A 19,371-nucleotide genomic window follows, 5' to 3' on the forward strand; every position below is an offset into this window, starting at 1 on the left:
TGACGGGGGCCTTCTTTTCCCTGTTATGAAACCTGCGTGGTGCAGCAGCAAACACATCAAAGATGGGTAGTACATCTCAGGGATTAATCCCTATTACTCCCAACTCGGTACAGATGGCACACGCCAGGGATGCTGGGAAGGGCACTGGAGGAGCGGGCAGTGCTGCCCGCAGGCCGCCCCCCGGGGAGAAGGGGCCAGAGAGGCCGGCCCCGCCCACCAGCCTGACTCCGGGGCTTCCTGGCAGCCCTGCTGGGCCAGGCCTCCTCCTCCGTCCCATCCCTCTTCCTCTAGCTCTCGCCCACCTACCCCTCCGAAGCCCCCTCCTCCCAGTCTCTCAACTCACTCTGTGCCCCTCACCTGAGCACCTCCTCTGCTGAGTGAGCCCTGACCCACCTGACGGGCCCCTCATGCTCCAGCTCCACGGGGCCCCGGCCCGCTGCCCGCGCTGGTCCTGCCGCACGCCCCTCATGGCCACCACCTGCTTTCTTAAGCCGCCCCTCCTCCCCGTAGCCCCCATCTGAAGCCACCAGCCAGTCCTGCTGACTCTCCAGCCCCGATTTCCTTCTTCTCCTGGGGACGCTTTCCTCCAAGGACTCCAGAGACTGTCCGTGGCTTCAGCACCGCGAAGCCCAGCTCCCTCACCGCCAGGCCACGCCAGCTCTACTGGCTCCTCGCGCCTCCAAAGCTCTTCTCTCCGTCCAGGTCCTGCTCCCCACACTGGGCTTCCCTCAAGGCCCCGTGTACTGAGGACAGTCCACATGGAAGCCTGGGAGGCCCCGAATGTCTGCTAAGCCCAGAAGAGTCCCAGACAGCAGTGCTGGTGCTCCCCCTCTACCACCACGGCCCTGAGGTGTCAGTCCTCTACCATCTCCAGCGAGGGCCAGCGAGCTGGAGGCCCCTGCCCGTCCAGGAGCAGGTCAGCTGGGCGAGGGGTCACCCCTGAGTCCTGCCGCCTGCACCACCAGCCATGGGCTCCTGTGTGTCTGCTGAAGGTCTCCGCAGGGCACTGCACTCGGCCAGGCACTCACGCCCCTTCATGGTCAGCACACTGCCTGGCACACGGCAAGCCCTTCCAGAATCCCTTTCGACTCAAACCACAGAGGTCTTTCCATTAGACTGCAGGGTCTTCCAGGCTCTTCTTCAGATCCTTCTTGATCGGCCGGCCCCATCCCTGAGCTCATCAACAGGGACTCGGCTTCCTACTTGGGTCTCACAGCCAGGTGCCTGCCCACTTCGGGGCAGCGACACCCACACTTTCGATGGCTGCACAAGGTCCCCTCCCGTCAGGCCAGCGTTCAGAGTGCTCTTTCACCTGGTGGCCACAGGCAAATGCAGCACAACTGGCTAAAACTGCCACCTAAACGTGCACAGAGGTGGGTTGCACTCCGCGTCCTGTGCCCTGCGAGCTCAGCGATTACAGCCAGGGGCCAGTTTCCGTAGACAAGACCAGCAGATGCCTGTGATCCAGTGGTCAACCGTAGCCCTGGCCTCTAGCCCCAAAAGCCCAGGTGGGTCAGGGAGCCAGACCAAGAGGCGATTCAGAGACTCGGGGAGGGGTGACAGACAAGACTGGAACCAGCTCAGGGTTCAAACCCCAGCCCTGCTGCCAGACCAGCTGTGGGACCTTGAACACGTGCTGTGACCTCTAAACCTCGACCCCCCTCTCAGGGGTGCTGCAACGGGGACCATGACCCAGCCAACCCGACCCAACCTGCGTGCAGTAAGCACTCACTAAGCACTCCCCTCCATGGCTCCTTGGCCGTTGAAAGAGCGAGGCGGGCCGTTTGCATGCGAGGTCTGAATGAGACAGAAAGGAAGGACCACAGGCACGGGGCAGTGGGCGGGGGCGCTCGACGGCCCCAGGCCTAGAACACTCACAGGAGCCACAAAGTGAGGCCCCTGGGAGACAAAACAGGACGCCTGAGAATCTGAATGGCACTGGGGGTGGGGTGGAGGGCGGGCCTCGCGTCTGACACATGAGCAGCCTTGGAGATGGGCCGTGGTGCCATGGCTCAAACTCCCGGTGCTGTTCACGTGGGACACTGGGAACTAAAAATAACCTGAGAAAAGCAACCCTCACTTCTGCACAGAGCCACTCCTGGGAGTATTAAAGCAGAAGGAAGACAGTACACGTCTAACTAATCCTCCTCGTTGTGGCCACCACAGGCTCAGGCACAAGCCTCCTCTTCAGTCACTAACTTCCTCCCGTCCCCCCACAGCCGCAGGCACACTTCTCACGCCTCTGACGTTTGGAAGTGACTTGGAAGGACTTTCTTCCCATTGGCCCTTTGTGGTCAAACCCGCACCGCCCCGAGGCAGGGCTGGGCCTGACTCTCCCTCCTGTGCTGAGGGTCCTGGAGGGGCTGAGGGGAGGGATCCGTCCGCACGGCCCCAGCGTGTCAGCTAGCAACACGCGATACCAGGGACCCCGCGGACAGACAGCTCTTGGCTCTGCCAGCTGGGCGCCCCATCCCAGGCGGCCAGCAGGCCAGCGTGCCCGCGCCAGGAGCCCGCAGCAGCACGCCCTGCCCCCGCTCCGGCCCCAGAGGGCCCGTACCAGCTCGTGGCTCTGCGGCTTGCCCTGCAGCTTCTGCTGGTAGTCGAAGGCGAGCCTGTCCAGGACGGCGCGCTCCTCCTCGTCCACCGTGGCCATGGAGCGCTCCTTGTTGATCTGGTCGATGTCGATTTGCTCCTCCCCCTCCAGGATGGCGTTCCACCAGTACTCGCCCACCTTGTTCAGGCTCACCTGGCACACAAGGGCAGAGACACAGTCAGTGTCGGGCAGGTGGCACCGGGGACCCAGCGGGGCTGTCCGGACCCCGAGCACTGAGTATTCCACTCCCCACCACCATGACTGGGCGGTGCCTGCGGTCCTTGTCCCCCAGGTCCTCTCAGAAGACACTGACCCCCGTAGGCATCAGCACCCGCACTGCTCAGTCACCAGAAGCCCAGGCCGCTCGGACCAGAGTGGGGCATTTCCCAGCACTCCGAGCTGCCCCATCCGCTGGTACCCAGACCCCGTCACGGTCTCCCGAGCTGCCGAGGGAAGCTTGAGCCCAAACAGGAGCTTCTGTCAATATCCACCTGCCCGGGCCCCGCTAGCTCACCCCTCTCCCTCCTGCTGACCGTTCCCGCCTCCAAGGGCAGCACCCAGGCTCCTGCCTGCTGGGGGGACCAAGCGCTCGGCCTGACAATGACTACCCCCCAGCCAGACGCCCAGGCGCCTTGTCCCATTCTCTTTCCTGGCCAGGCGGCTGCAAGAGTGGCTCCCCAGCCCTGCGACCGCTGCATGTGACTCACCTGCCACTCAGCCTCATGGTGCAGCCCAGTGAGGGACGGGGGGAGTCGGGGGGACACAAGAACTCAGAGACGGGGACTGCAGAATAGCAGGGCTTTGCCTGAAGCTGATGCCAAGTACACACATCCCAGGGACCACACAGGGAGGACCCAGGCCACCTCCTCCCCATGGTCACTGGCCGGCTCATTGGGCAACTCTTTACTGACTGGCCAAGAACTGACAGGGGGGCTGCCCACGCTCCCTCACTCTGTCCACTCTCAGACGGGGTGTAAGCCCCACTCATGCCCAGAGGGGCAGGGAGGAGACACAGAGATGGCGGAGCCAGCAGTGAGAGCGGCGCTTCCTCACAGGAGCACCATGAGGAGAGGCTCACTGGCCAGCGGGCAATCCTGACAAAGTGGAGTGCGAGCTGGCCCACAGGCGACATCTGTGAAGACACCGCAGGCCCACGGGTCCTAAGGAGTCGGCCCCGTGGCTCACGGGCTGCGGGGAGCGGTGCTGCCAGCTCCAGCCCTGCTGCCCGAGTCCACGGAGAGCCCCTGCGGAGCCCGGGTCCCACAGCGTCACAGCAGAGCTAAGTCCCGGCCCTGAGAGCGGCTGAGGCGTGGGCAGTGATGAGGGCGGGTCACACAGTGGAGACAACCTCCAGGAAACCACAAGCACAGCACTAATGTCAGCATCTCAGCACATTACAGAAGCAAGTCGCCCCACTTCTGACCATCCTGGGCGGACGCGGGCGTGAAGATGGCAGGGGTGAGATGGCAGGGGTTCTGAGCACCCGCTGCCCACCTGATCAGATGAATGACCTCTACCCTGCCAATGCCACTGTTTACATTCAGGGTGCAGCTTCTGTTTTCAGATGCTCTGTCTAGCCAGCTTCTGGCCAACTGCACTCTCCTGCTTGCACGCGCAGACCTGACCTGGCCCTCAGAGCCCCCAGGGCCGAGCACTGAGCCCCGTCTTTACAGAGCTGCAGATCGCTGCGCCAGTGCAACAGAAACCTTCCACGGGGGAAATACATTCTCTTCTTACCATTCCAGGAGAGACTTCTGAGGAAGTCGGCCCTCTGTATCCACAGGTCCTGCATCCACTGAAGTCAACCAACTCCAGATCAAAAATATTTGGAAAAAAAAATTTCCAGAAACTTCCAAAATGCAAGACTTGAACTTGTCACACTTCAGCAACTGTTTACATAGTATTTACACTGCATTAGGTATATGATGTGAAGTAAACAGGAGGATGTACGCAGGTTACATGCAAACACTACACCATTTATGTAAGGGACTAGAGCATCCTTGGACGTTGGTATCCTTCGGGGGGCGGGGGAGAGGTGGGGGGAGGGCTGGGTTCTGGAACCAATCCCCTGAGGATACTGAGAGACGACTGTAAATCTCCCGAGACAACAGACCCTTTAGACTCATTTTACTTGTATCTTCGTTAGTCGTCATCATGGCCAAGATCTCTCTAACATGTATTGTTAGCGCTTATAACCTCTATAAAATACCCACTATTACCTCTACCTGGAAGTCAGCGCCTCGCCTGGATCACCCAGCGCTACAGGCAGAACAGAGCCATGCTCGGGCCAGCAGCCCGTGACAGTGCTGTGGGGTCAGCCCAATCCCCGCCCCAGGGCTCTGCTGCTGCTTCTGCGCGTACAAACCACACACGGGGTGTCCCAGCCAGGTCCACACACACATCCAGGCCCGACACAGCTCGGGGGCTCGACGGGACTGACCCTGAAAACAAGGAGCCTGGTGGGCCTCACTGCCCGGGCCTCGTGTGTCCACAGAACAAGTCTGCATGGGCACTCTGCAGACCCAATAAACATCAAGATGAGCCCAGCACCATAGTAAAAATAATTTAAGGTGAAATTCACATTAACATAAAATTAGCCATTTTAAGGTGAACAGTTCAATGCATTTAGTGCATTCACAAGGGTCTGAGCTATTACCACCTCTTATCGAGTTCCAGAACACTCTCATCACCACAAAAGGAGAACCCGTGCCCATGAGCAGTCACTCCCCACTCTGTCCCTCCCCCAGCCCTGGCAACAAATCAGTTATTTGCCTGTTCTGGACATTTCCCAAAAACGGACCCACAGGCTATGTGCCCTGTGCCTGGCTTCTTTCACTCAGCACAACGTCCTCACGGTCCATTCATACGCTAGTGAGCCAGAACTTCATTCCTGTTTCAGGTGGAATAACACAGAGTGCAGCAGCAAGAGGACACGGGTGAAATGTTCTTGGAATGGAGCTCAAGGATTCAGGTCTAAAAGTAACATCTTTGATAAAGCAGTCTGATGTTTTAACATTTGGTTTTGATTTTTTATTTTAACATTTTTAAATTTTTTTTTATATCAGGTTTGTGGAGGCGTAAGCTGGCACACAGTAAAATTCACTCTCTTGAGGGTGCATCCTATGAGTTTTGACAAATGCAGCCACGTAGCCACCACTGCTATCGAGCACACACCAAAGCTCGCGGTCCCCTTTCGACGGCGATCCCCTCAGCCCCTGATACTTGCTTTGCCATTTCACTGGTCTGTGTCTGTTGGTCTGCTCTTCTCTTAGCGCAGTGGCCTGGTGTTCAGCCATGCTACGCGCGCATGGGGGTCACCCCCTGACATAGGCCGACGCACCTGTGGGTGGACAGGTGGGTGTTTCCAGGGTTCAGCGGTCAGCTACCAGGCTGCCTGCAGGGCTTTGTGGTCTCCTTTCCCCTTCGTAGGTATCCAGCAGTGGGACTGCTAGGTCCTATGGTAAGTGCACATGTAACTTTATAAAAACTGTCAAACTGTTTTCCAAACCACCTGCACGGTTTGGCCTTCCCATCCACAGTGCAGGGGAGACCCAGGGGCTCCACACTGTCACCAGTCCCTGCTCCTGTCGATTCTTTCCAGGAGCCAATCAAATAAGCGTGAAGTGACATGTCGCCGTGGTTTTAATTGGTGTTGCCTTAATGACTAACGACGTTGAGTATCTTTTCATGGGCTTATTTGCCATCTCATTTCTTAAAACATTCTATTTAGAATAATTTCAAACTTGTAAGTCATTAGAATTATTCAAGTACAAAGAACACCTTTTCCTCGAGTCACCCACTGTTAACATGCTACGCCTTTTCTTTATCACGTGTGTGTGTGTCTGCACATACGCTCTCACTCAGTGTGTGTAAGTTTATAATATGGGGTAAATTACCGGTATTTTTTTGGAATCATCTTGGCCCTTTACCCCTAATACTTCGGTGAGTGTCTCCTTCCTGAAGGTATGGAAGTTCTTTACTATAGTAACTTCAGCTCACCTTCCCTCCTGCACAGGATCCAGTCCAGGGTCCTGACTACATCTTAGTGGGCCTGTCCCCTTTCATCTGGAACATTCCACCGCCTTTGTCTTTTGTTGTTAAGGACCATCCTTCATTTGGGGTTTGTTTGGTGCTTCCTCCTGATTAAGCTCAGGGATGTGCCCCCGCAGGACCTGCACAGGTGATGCTGCAGCCCTCCTGGGATATCCCCCCTGCAGGCACAGATGTCACGTGCCACATTCCCAGGGTTCCTCCCTGACCCCATCTGCCCCACAATATGGCAGGGACACGACACTTCCAGCCCCAACAGGTGCTGTGCAGGGGCCAGCAGGGGCCTTCTCCTCCATGATGGAGCCACTTACGCCTCTGTTGTCCGCACCGGCTCCTGGACACGTAGCATCTCAATGGCTCACTCATTCCCATCCCTGATCACACAGTGCTCAGAGTGCCCCATCTTGGCTGGTCACGGGTGGTTGCTGTGACCTGATAACACACCCTCGTTCCTTGGCTTTCCTCCAGGTTCCTTTTAGCAATCGGTCCCAGACCTAGAATCAGTTTCTCAGGGGAACCCCTAGAGTGCTGGTTGAACAGTTTTCCCAAAATGTCCTCAGAGAAACTTCCAACTCCACATGGCTCAGCTCACCTCAGCACCCCGATCTGTGTGGTGATGATGACTCACCCACACTCATCTCCCTCCCCTCCTTTGTCACAGAACGCTGCTTCTATTCAGAGAGGGAGGCAGTGCGCCCGGCGAGGAGGACGGCTCCTTGCAGCTGCCCGTACGTGGGATCAAGCTTGGGCCAAGGAGATGCAGGTGAAAGCTGTGGGATGGGGCTTCAGAGAGGCGCCTTGAAACAAGGACAGAGGACAGGGAGAGGCAGCGGGGGCCTGCTCAGCTCCAGGCGCTTCTGCGGGGAGGACGCGGCCCCGGCCAGACCGCTGGCCTCTCAGGGCTCTGCCGGAGGCGGCACTGCGGTGGGCAACCTCCTGGTTTTAATGTCGTCAACAAGTGTTTTAAGCTTAAACATTAAAGCACTGTAGGGCCAGACAGAACCCGGCCGTGGTGGGCTGTGGCTGCGAGGCAGGTGACCACGCAGTGCCAAGCTGCGTCTCCACTCTCCTCCCCCGCGGGACGAGGGGGCGCGCGCTCTGTCCACCAGGAGCGTGGTCTTCCAGTTCTGCTCGACACGTCCCTTCTATTCACGGGCAACTTCTCTAGAACATGCGGACTCGGGCTACCTGCTTCTCAACACCCGGTGGAGATCCAGGGGTTGGTGATGATGCCAAAAATGTGACCACCTTGAGAAACACGACGGGTCCTGGGAGACATGAGCACTGAAGGCCAAGAACTCGCATTTCAGTCCCTGGACTAATTTCCAGGCTTTGGGCTCCTGCCAAAATACTAACGTAATTTAACTTGTATTTTAAGCTGAACGATGGCCCCTCAGAGCCAGGCAGGGGGCCGGTGGCCACCAGCGACAAAACAGAAGTGGTGAACCACTTCACAGAGAAACACACATCCCCACTCGCAAACAGCCCAGTGCCAGGGCACACGGGGGTCTGCTGATGCCACAGAAATCCGACATCCTTCTTAGGGGAGCCCACGGCAATGGCCGAGGACTACACTCAGCCTGTCGCTCTGCTTTTGAGAGCTGCAATCTAAATGTGTGATTAAATACGGGCACGCAGCTCATACAAAACACTCTAGGTTCAAGCACCAGACACACCCAGTAGCGCGAGCTTTAAGGCAAGCAGATGAAGGCCTGTGGACACTCTGCAGCTACTGCACCAGCTTTAAATGACTCGAGTGTGGATCGTGTCAGCGTGTGGACTGGCATCGCCTCACGAATGGCTACAAACGCCGAGACCGCGGAGCCTCGAGGGCTCGAGGCCATGGCCTGCAGGTGCCCACGGCAGGGCCATTAGCCCCACCTGCAGGGAGAAACCAGGACAGTGAGCTGAGGTGGGTTCTGGGACAGAACAAGGCACGGGGGGAGGCCCCGATTTCGCATCTCGGGAACCAAGAAAGGAGCTTGCCTCAGAATCAAGAAGCCTCATTTAACATTCTCGAGTGTGGGAGGGAGGGAGGCAGGAGCTGTCATCCGGGTTTAGCTGCCACCCCTGCCTGCTCTGAAAGCCTGCCCGGGCCTGTCTGATGTGGATCCGGCTCTGGCAAGGAGGGAGTGGTGGCTGGGCATCAAGGGGCATGTCTGCACTGGCCTGCTTGGGAGGGCAGGACCCGGACCACGGACTCTGGTAAGGTGACAGGCACCCCTGGGGTGACCCCCTCCTGTCCCAAGTGGCCCCCACAGAGATCATGCCACGTAAGGCCTGGGCTAGTGTCCTGGGGCAGCCGTAACAAAGCGCCACACACTGCGGGCTTCAAACAAGACTCTTATTCTCTCCGTCTGGAGGCTGGGAAGCCAACACCAAGGTGTCGCGGGGCTGCACTCCCTCCAGAGCTTCCAGGGGACCTTGCCTTGCCTTCACTTCACTCTGTGTCTGTCTCTTTTCCTCTTGTAAGGACACCTGTCACTGGATTTAGGGCCCACCTGGATAATCCAGGATGATCTCATCATCGCAAGGTCCTTAACCTCATCACATCTGCAAAGGCCCCATCTCCAAATAAGGACCTATTTGCAGGTTCTGGGATCTGGTGAGGACATCTGGGGGCCCCTTTCGGCCCACGCAGCCTTTAGGAGGAGGGCCCTTGGCTATTTTCCTTAGTCGCCCCAGTGCCCAGCACAGGGTCTACCACTTAGTGATAAGCAACCAACAAACGTCTGGGGATCGACCAACCAAGGCTCTGGGCCTCACTTTAAGATCGAGGAACGGAGGTCCAGTGAGGCTAAAGGCGGCCAGTGAGTGGGGCTGAGGCATAAAGCAGGCCTGGCCACCTGGGCAGCCACGCTCTCCCCCTCCAGAGGCTCGAGGGAATGGCCCCAGGGTCTTCACACGTCAAAGCCACGTGCTTACTGAGCTACAATATCATCTCAGATACGTGGTCCTCAACGTCACCAGTAAATAAATAATTACACTGAGAACACACCCAACCTTCAGCTCCATAAGCAGCAATGTCTCCATTAAGACACTGGCATCGGCTGTACCCGAGGACCGTGGTCAGGGGGAAGGCGGAGACAGGCGGGATCCCCGCAACTCCTGAGAAGGTGCACGCCAGGTGTGCAGGGGGCTGGGCTGGCAGGGAAGCTCCGGAAGAGGATGTGATGCTCTAAATTAAGTCCTCTTCTTTTTCTACAAGTGGTGGAGCAGCATTAGAAATGTGATGCCATCCACGGATGATGAAAGCCACTCGAAGGAACTTCGGGAAAGAACCAGCCCAGCACCTGCAATTCTGAGAGGTGTCTCCGTGGACCTCGCAGGGTTACGCAGGAGCAGAACAGCCAGAAGCCACGCTCACGGGCAGTGACAGGTGCACCGCAGCCCGTTCTGCTTCTTTATAACTCCTCGAACAGCAGGTGCTTGGCAAAAGCAAACTGGAAAACTAAAAGGCAGTCAGGGCACAAGCCTCCCCCTGGACCAGAGGAGGGCCTGGGACGACCACGGGGCCTGGGAGCATGACCGGACACCAAGGCCGTCTCATCAAGGTCAGCAGGGAAGGCGACGCACCAGTCTCCCTGCTGGCCCGGGGCTGTTGGTCACAAGCTACGCTGCGCCGCTGCCAGCTCTCCTCCCTGCGCCTACTCGCTCCTGGGTGCCTTTCAGCTGAAAGTTAGAGAAGGAGGGAAACGGGAGGCTTCTGGGTCTGGGGTCTGGCTCCACCATGAGCAAGCTCTTCACCCTCTCTGAGCGCCAGCATCCTGATTTGTACAACAGGCTTGCAGAGATGAAACAGCAGCACCAGGCACCTCACAGAGCCGGGGCCAAAGTGTACCCAATAGATGGAGGCCATAATTACAAGGAGTTAATGCCCTGGCCACGAGCCACGTCCGTATTCAGACGCAAGGTGCACAAAACACGCAAAAAAGGTGACACGGCTCTGGAACAGGCATGAAGAAGTCAACATCACCTCTGGCAACGAAAATCCCAAGAGTGAGGTACCTGGTTAACAACCACATCTCTGCAGAAGCCACGTCAAGTACAGGGAGTCCTCGGTACCCTGATCACAACCCCGACAGACCTGTGTGTAAACAGTGGCTGTGGACCTTCAGCGTCCAGCAACGAGGTCAGTCTTTCCGTCCCAGGCGGGGACTCGAAGACAACAGGGCTGAAGACAACAGAAGCACCCCTCAGAGGGAGCAAAGCACAACCAGCTGTCTGCCGGGACGAGCTCTACGTGCACAGCTCTGGGCGGTCCATCAACCCCACACAGGAGGAGTGAGGCCCGGCATCCGTGGACAGTGGGGCACCCAGGATCACGGGTCCACGCTCCCTGCGACCACTTGAGCCATCACAGCGGCACCGGGAGAGGGTGGGCTGCCTGCTGCCCCCTCCCACTGGCTGCCTGCGTGACCTCGGGAGGCGGGGGGATAATGAGACCCTGGCTTCCTACTTCCCACAATCGTGGGAGGTGCAAATGAGACCATGCCCATGAAGGTATTCTGCAAATGGAACTGGTGGTTAAGAGCATGGGCCGTAGTCTGGGGAGCGGCACTGGGGGTGGGGAGGCACGGGGGTGAACAGACGAGCGACTGAACCCCAGGGTGATAAGGGGGAAATCATCATGACTGTTGCACACTAGTGGCGAGAAGCAGAAACCTCGGAAGGGCAGGGGAGGTGCGACAGAGCACGGTTTAAGCAAGACTCGGGCAGACTTGGCCGGCGCTCTGCCACCGGCTGTTCCTGTCACACAGAGGGGCCTGTGTGTGCTCGGGGGTCCCGGGCATGCCGAGACCTCCAGCCCCCCCAGCAGTGATGGAATGCTCTCCGCTCCACCGGGTTTGTGTGTCTGCGAGCTGCGAGCAGCCAGAAGAGAGCGCCGCGGGCCTTGTCGGTCAGGACCAAGCAGGCAGGCCCATGGGCACCTATTCCCAGAGAGAGTGGATCACGAAGAAACGGCACACTTTGCACGTATAAAGAACATGCCTATATAAAATTCTGAGGTCTTTTGTGCCTAAAGACTTAGTATTTTTCTTTTCATCTTTACCCCTTTCACCACGCCCTGGTTAAGCATCCCAGCAGGAAGGAAGAGGAAAGGAACGAACCCAAATATATAGTCTCCCTTCGCTGTATGAAGCCTCTCTTCGCTGTATGAAGCCTCCCTGGGTGCTGCCCACTGACCAGGTGCAAGGCTCTGACGAGGGAGGATGGAGCCACCGAAGACTCTAGTAACTGGAACATGTACCCCTTCGTTTGGATCTTGCACCCTTGGCTAGCTTAGCCAGTTGAGACCCACTTTGTCAAACAGGCTGTCTGTTTGAATTTAGTAACTCTGCATCCCCCAGACTGGCATTCATGAAAGCGACCTGCCTTTTAATTTTTAACTTCTTTGGTTTTGCCATAGATGTAACTGAATCCCTGGAGAGCAGAAGCCTCTGGAACTGAGGGGACATGTCCGGTGTGAGCACAGCCGCGCTCTGGGGATGATGCCCCAGCAGGACCTCCTCCGTGGTCACTGCATGCGGTCTGTGCATGGGCAGGACAGGAAGCAGTGAGAAACACTGCACTCCAGCGCCCCTCCGTTTGTTGTTGACACGGGCCCCACCTCAAGGAAGCAAGCAGTGGGACGCCGAGAGGCCAAGGCTGTAGATGCAGCAGTGACAGTCAGCTGAGGCCCACAAAGGTGCCCTTCGAGCTGCTCGGAAAACACCGAGGAAACTCCCCAGCTGGCAAAAATCAACACCCTCACAGCATCACTGCCCACACTTACCAAAACGCACTTCCCGGGTTCAAGGCTCCAGAGGGAGCTCTCGGTGTTGATCTTGTGGGTGAACTTTCCTTCCATGAGGACGCGCTCCCCGTTTTCCTCCAGCACGGCCACCCGGATGGAGCTGCTGCTGAGGGCCACAGAGACCTGGAACAGAGCGGAGGAGAATCATCTCGCGCTGGGAAGGTGGTGGCCGGCGTGCTCCAGGGTGGGAGGGAATGGAGGTCTCCAAGGCGCCTGACCACACACTGCAGGAGAACAAGATGCAAAACCAGCCCGAAGGTCATCAGGCTCTCTGAATGACGAAAACCATACCAACCAACTCACACGTGGAGCAGCCTCTGCATCATCGCCTCCTTCAAGGAAACGCACTGGAAGGTGCCTCGACACGCGCAACGGTGACGCGGGGGGCTTTGTGGGAACCGCTGGTTTCCCGCCGCAAACTCTACTCCGGTTAGGGGAGGCCAACTCCCTGGGCAGAGGGCAAGCAGGGCCGGCAGCAGGGGCTGTGCTCCCCCGACGCCCACCCTGCTGTCTGGCGTGGACAGCAGCCCCGCCCTGGAGGACACGCCCGGGGGGGCAGAGCAGCCGCGAGCCCAACTCTGCTGCCTGTCAGGAGCTGCTGTGCCATCCGTGGCCACAGCTCAGCTTTCACCCAGGAGGGTGAGGCCAGGTGCTCTGGTTTTATATTTTGTCTTTGTTCTCCCATCTCCTCATTCGCTGGAAACGCCCTCTCCCTGCTCTCACCGTCTGTCTCCACAACAGCGCTGGAGCTGCTGGACTGGGGGCCTTATTTCGTGTGTGTACCCCGGCCAGCAGGATCCCAAGCACGTGGACCCCAGGACGTTCGGCAGATCAGTAAACAGAGAGGAAAGAAAACAGAACTCCGGGTTTATTTTTCCCCCACTTCTTCTAAATTCTAAATTTTGTGTTTTATAACGTAAAAATCTTTTATAATAGTATTTGCATAATGTCCGCATTAGGACTTTCTCACGGGCGGGTGGTGTCAGTCAAGGCGTCAAAACAGCCTGGAGATGGCCCTCCCATGTCACTTGCGAAGTGCTTATTAAATGCACTCGAAAAGAAACCCTCAGTGTCACAGAATTTTCAAACTGGAGTCTACACCTGTCAGTGGAATCTGATACTATAACCTACCTGTATTTTAAATAACCATAAATAAGCGATGGGAAAGGAGAGAGATGCCTGCGCACACCGTGTCCGCATGCAGGCCCCAGGGGGGTCCTGTGAGCCCCAGCTCCAATTGCACCCAATTTCTGAGAGAATGTATCACTTAACTCGGTTCTGCTAAGGCACGGGCACAACTCACTTCACTCCCAGCTGCCCAACAGCAGCCCAGCGCACTCCTAGACAGATGCAGACAATCGCTGGCCAAATCGCGTGTCCCTGACCACGAACTCCGATGTGCGGTGAACACCTGACAAAGCGGATCAAGGCTCCACCAGTCCTGGCCTCCCAGGAACAAGCTCACTTTAACAAATAAAATCCTCCAGCCAACTTTATGTAACAGGATAATTTCCAAACCTGGGTGAGCTTCTCACAACGCTCGTCTCTTATACAAAGGGGATGTACCCAAGCACCGAGGGGAAACCAGACCAGAGATGCTTCCAGGAGCTCCACAGTTCAAGACGTCACTCTGGGAACAGGCGGCCGTCTCCTGAACTCCATGACCCACAGAGATGACAGGAAGAAAGCATGCAGAGAAAAACCCCAGACAACACAGGGAAGAAGGGAGAGGCCAGGACAGAGAAACTTTCAACAACTCTATGGAGAGGAAGGAGACGCATGTGGCGAGAGACAGCACGGAGCAGGGACAAGCACAGCTGAGTGGTGCTTCTGGCTGGCAGTTAGCAGGTATGGAGCATGGAAGCAGAGCGGCTGAGTCAGTCCACGAGCAGCCGTGCCAGCGGAAACCCCGTGAGAAGGGATAAGAACCCACTGTGTGCCATGGAGCTACAGGGGGCCCTGCTCCAGAAAAACTGGCCGGCAGTCTGAGGGAACTGGGTGGACACCCAGCCCAACACACTGCATGGCAAAGGCAGCAGTCAACTCCTCAGCTGTGAGCAGCGATGGGAGCGGCAGACCTCAGACACGTAAAGGAGAAAACCATCAACCTCATCCCACACTCCAAAGAATGGGGAAGATTTTTTTTTTCTTTTTTGCCACACCACGCAGCATGCGGGATCCGACCAGGGATGGAACCCGTGCCCCCTGCAGTGGAAGTGTGGAATCCTAACCACTGGACCACCAGGGAATTCCCACTGTATTTTTAAAATAAAAAAACTAACAGGGAACTAAGGATTGCATTCTATGAGAAAAAGCAGCAGCACAAAAAGACTTAGGTTAAAAAAAAAAAAAGATTACAGAGCTAATTAGGAAAAAAGGGAATTCTAAAATATTTCCAATTTATACCCTCGGAGAGATCTGAGAAGATACGGTATCTATAGAACCAGAATAAAACATGAAAACAGAACTAGACAAAACAAACGCTTAGAAAAAAAGAGAGTGAAAATAAGATTTTCAACAGAAAAGCTGGAAGATAAAAGTCAAAGAAATCAAGGTAGAGCCAGGAACCAATCCAGGCAATCAGTTTGGCATTCCAGAAACTGTGACAGCAACAAGACAATTTTCCAGAGCTTAAGAAAAATATGGCTTCAGTTTAAAAGGACCCACTGAGGGCTGAACAGGACGAATGAAAGACGACTTCCACAAACTCATGACATTTCATACCACTGAGTATTTAAAATAAGGTCTTAAAAGTTCCAAATAGGAGGAAAAAAGTTTACTCACAAAGAACCGGAATGGAAGACATTTCTAGAAGCAGTAACAGCGGATGTAAGAAGACAGGAGAATAATGCCTTCAATCTTGTTAGGGGAAATTTTTTTTTTTTGGCCACACTACACGGCTTGCAGGATCTCAGTTCCCCGACCAGGGATCGAACCCGGGCCACAGCAGTAAAAGCCCAGGCTCCTAACCACTACGCCAGCAGGAAACTCCCAGGAAAGTATTTTTTAAAGTTAGAATTCTATAAAAACTCAAACCACAAAATAAGCGGAAGTTTAAAATAACCGCATTTTAAGACATTCAAGAACGCTGCATTTATTGCCACACATCATTTCGAGAAAGTTACCTGAGTCTATACCACAACAAAATGAGGATGAAAACAGAGGAAGATCCTGGATGAGGAGGGGGGTCAAAATCCACTTATAAAATGAGTAAGTTCTGGGGATCTAATGTACAGCATGGTGACTGTAATGAACAATACTAAACGGTACATTTGAAAGTTGCTAAGAGAGTAGAACTTAAAAGTTTTCATCACGAGAAAAAATTTATAACTATGTGAGGTGATGAAGGTTAATTAAACTTATTGTGGTAATCATTTTGCTAAACATACACATCCCAAATAATTATGCTGTACACCTGAAATTAATACATTACATGTCAAATATATCTCAATAAAACTAGGGGAAAAAAAGAGGAAGATCCAACAAGGATCTAAAACACAGTGAATTTAACCTAGAAGTGCAGTGAAAAGAAGCTCCAGGATGCAAGCTATACAACCGAACCAGAAAATAATCAGTCCGGATGGGAGTCAGAGACGAGAGGGTCTGCAGGAAGTGATTTCTAGACAATACACAGTACTAGTGAGAGTCTGAATAATTCTGAGATTATGATGAAAGTGTACTATTTTTTGACAAGAAAAAAAGAAAGACGGCCAGAAACTCCAGAAAAACAAAAAACTATACAAGAAACTACTGATCCAAAGGGATGTAACGAAAATGGAGTAAGGACCTGCCAAGCAGCTTGACGGGAGAAGCAGCAGAGAGCAGAGCCCTGGGCGTAAGGGGTGGCGGGCTCAGGGCACTTGCACTCTCCGCGTCCCGACAGCCTGAGCCAGATGACACGGGAAACCCTAGGTCCCCTGAGACCTGCCCGGGCAGCCACTCTGGCTGGCAGGCACGGCTGAGGCCCTGGGGGCACGGCGGCAAACACCAGAGACCAGAACCGCCCTGGTGGGGCTGACAGAGGGAATTGGGGGGGGCGGGGGCGCGCACATCATCTGTGCTGAAGGTGGGGCCGCGAGGCTATTTATTCATAGTTGACAACTTGACAACATATGCATAGAAAACATCTGCCCAAAGATCCCAGGAACTAGTACTGTGATTTCTGAGGTTGGGGTGGGGGCTGGTATAGGATAAAAGGGCAGAGGCAGGAAAGAAACCTCTCCTTGTACATTTTATTCTTTTGAACAGGTAAATGTCCTATGCATTCAAACAAAAACAATTTTTTAACAGATAAATGCAGCCTATTAGCCTTTTCTGCTATGGAAGTTTCCTATAAAAAAGAGTCTTCCTACATTTTTTCTAAACGCCTTCTAAGAAGGGAACACCGTGTAATAGAGCTTTTAAGCACAAATTCCTACAGCTGAATCAAGCTCTGGGGCACAGCGTCACTGTACAAGACATGCCCAGGGGCCTTGGTGCTGTTCTGGAAGGTTCCCATGGTGAGGCGAGAGATGGCATGCAGCATGGCCGTGAGCCCACCAGCCAGCAGGAAGGGCCTCATCCGTCAGTAAAGACCATGCACAATCTCCGAGAGGAAAGAGAATACTGAGAAGGAAAGTAATTCACTTGTCACTCAATGTCATCCAGTCATGACTGTGTGCAACAATATCATGACATTTTCCACGCAAAAGACAACTGATCAGACGGGGAGGAGGTGGGAGCCGGGTCCTGCGCTCCGCTCCACCACCGTCTCACCGGACAGTGTGGCGCCCTAGAGGTTTATGTCTCCAGGAGAGCTCTCTCATCTTCAAAATGAGAGTCAGACTAAAACTCTCTGGAGTTCAATTTTCCTGCATTAAAATCCTATGATTCAATGAAATGCCAGGTTTATAACCAGCCCCAGCTGGCATTAGCGATCACACACACAACATCCTGATGGCAAAGTTCCTTCTCCCTACCCCATGGCTACGCTGAGGAAAGAATGCGGAACTCGGCTGCTTTTCCCGTGCAGAGCGGACAGAACAAAGAACGTGATGAAGCAAAGACCTAACTACATTTCACTGATAAATGAAACCAAAGCTTCATTTTGAAAAGTTTTCCGTTAGATGCACCAGCAAAATGATAAAAACAACACAGACAAAAAAACAGTCGCATGTAAAATAAGAACGCTTGAACTTAAAGCGTTACGCACATGCGTTTATCTGTTCCCCACTACCCTTGAGAGGCAAATACGTTTTCCACAGGGAAAAAATCCGCAAGGAGTAAAGGAGGGGCAATGTTCTGAGGCCTCAAGCACCAAGCTACAGCTGGAGAAGAGGGGGCCCAGGACCCCCCTGCATTAACCCTCAGTGCTCCCACATCTACCCATTACCCCCAACACCCTTGGCCCCTCACACACAGAGCTAACTACAAACCCAGAACAACTGCGACTTCATCAGCTGAGCCGCTACAATCACAGCTACCAGCATGATGCTATCGGATAGGTGCCACAGACAAAAACCAAAAATAAACACTGCTGACAGGTAGCCGTGACAGGTACCGCAGGGAAGAGCTGGAAAGGAGCCAGCCCAGAAAGAAAGTGGCAGCTCAGAAAAAACCCTTAGGCCAGCAAAAGCCGAGAGATACAAAATAAACTTATCCCTAGGTTTAAAGTGAGGCATGCCTAAAACTCTTCAGATCACCAAGAACTAGAGAGACCATGCATTTTTCAAAGGTTGCAGTATAAAAGCGACCTGGAATTTGAAAGTTGCTAAGAGAGTAAATCTTAGAAGTTCTCATCACACACACACAGTTCTGTAATATGGTGAGCATGTTAACCAGACTTACTGTGGTGATCATTTTGCAGCACACACAGATATCAAACCATTATATTGTACACCTGAAACTAATATAACATTGTATGCCAATTATACATCAATTTTTTAATGATATGGGGAAAAATACTATTGAAGGAGAAAAAAAATTCAACCACGTAGGAGACTAGTGTAAATTAAGTCAGCAGGTGTCACAAAGTGCCAACACTAGATAAATAAATGCCTTACGGGGAACACGCCTCTTCCAATCCCGGCGTCACAAACACCCAGGCTCATCCACACCCCGCGAGTAGTGGGAGCGCTGGCTCCAGAGCAAGCCAGCCTGGAGAGACCCTCACTGTCTCCGCGTTTCCCCCCGTGCACACCGCAATGCCTCGAAGGGCTGCTGGGAAGAAGGGCCCGAGGGGTGCCAACAGCCTGTTTATGCTCCGCACGGCACCCGCCACACCCTGGAACTGTACTGGCGCACCTGCTGTCATCAGCTGAGCCCCACGCAGGTCAGCTCCAGAGCAGCGATCTTGTTTGAGTCTTGGGGACCATCATGTGGTCAGTAAACGTCTAATGCAGGGATGAGCAAAACCCAGGGTTATCCTCAGTGAAAGCGAGGCCATCTCCTCCCAGAGGTCACAACACGTGGATTTAGGAGGCATAGGTATGACTGAGGCATGACGGTCTGTCCCTCAGCGCGATGAGACGAAGGACAGGCCCCTCACAACACACCGCTCATGGCAGGGCAGCACCGTGAGACTGACACCCCAATGACCAGCGTGCACATCTGAGATGCTGTTTTCAATGGGAAGGTTTCCCGGATGGCTGTGGGAAGTTCGGCAAGAGATGCCAAGTAACCTGTGTCTCTTAAGTCAAAGAAAGAGAAACTAACTAGTTGTTTTTTTTCTTTCTGGCCGCACAGCGCAGCTTACAGGACCTTAGCTCCCCGGCCAGAGACGGAGCCCTCGTTATCGGCAGTGAAAGCGCGGGGTCCTAACCACTGGGCCGCCAGGGAAGTCCCCAAAATAACTAGCTTTAGGCTGGGCCTAACACAAGTCCTTCCAGAGAAAGCTCCAGAAGACAGACACTAGACCAGGAAGCTGTAACATTTTTAGCCAAGTAGTGAAGTA

The 19,371-nt window shown here is 54.5% G+C and overlaps 1 protein-coding gene across 1 annotated transcript in view; it reads right to left on the bottom strand.

The window, feature by feature from the left end:
- The window catches only part of NUDCD3 (NudC domain containing 3), a 72,728-nt gene that overhangs the window by 2,392 nt on the left and 50,965 nt on the right, over positions 1–19,371 (bottom strand). Inside the window, exons 4-5 of the mRNA XM_022593088.2 lie at positions 12,420–12,563; positions 2,558–2,746 (exon numbers count right to left, since the gene is read on the bottom strand). Of these exons, the coding sequence (XP_022448796.1) occupies positions 2,558–2,746; positions 12,420–12,563 (333 nt within the window). The remainder of the gene's footprint in view (positions 1–2,557; positions 2,747–12,419; positions 12,564–19,371) is intronic.

The sequence above is a fragment of the Delphinapterus leucas genome, chromosome 9, assembly GCF_059928025.1.
Source record: "Delphinapterus leucas isolate spDelLeu-1000000601 "Yukka" chromosome 9, BTC_Dleu_Yukka2, whole genome shotgun sequence".
NCBI classification, from domain to species: Eukaryota; Metazoa; Chordata; class Mammalia; order Artiodactyla; family Monodontidae; genus Delphinapterus; species Delphinapterus leucas.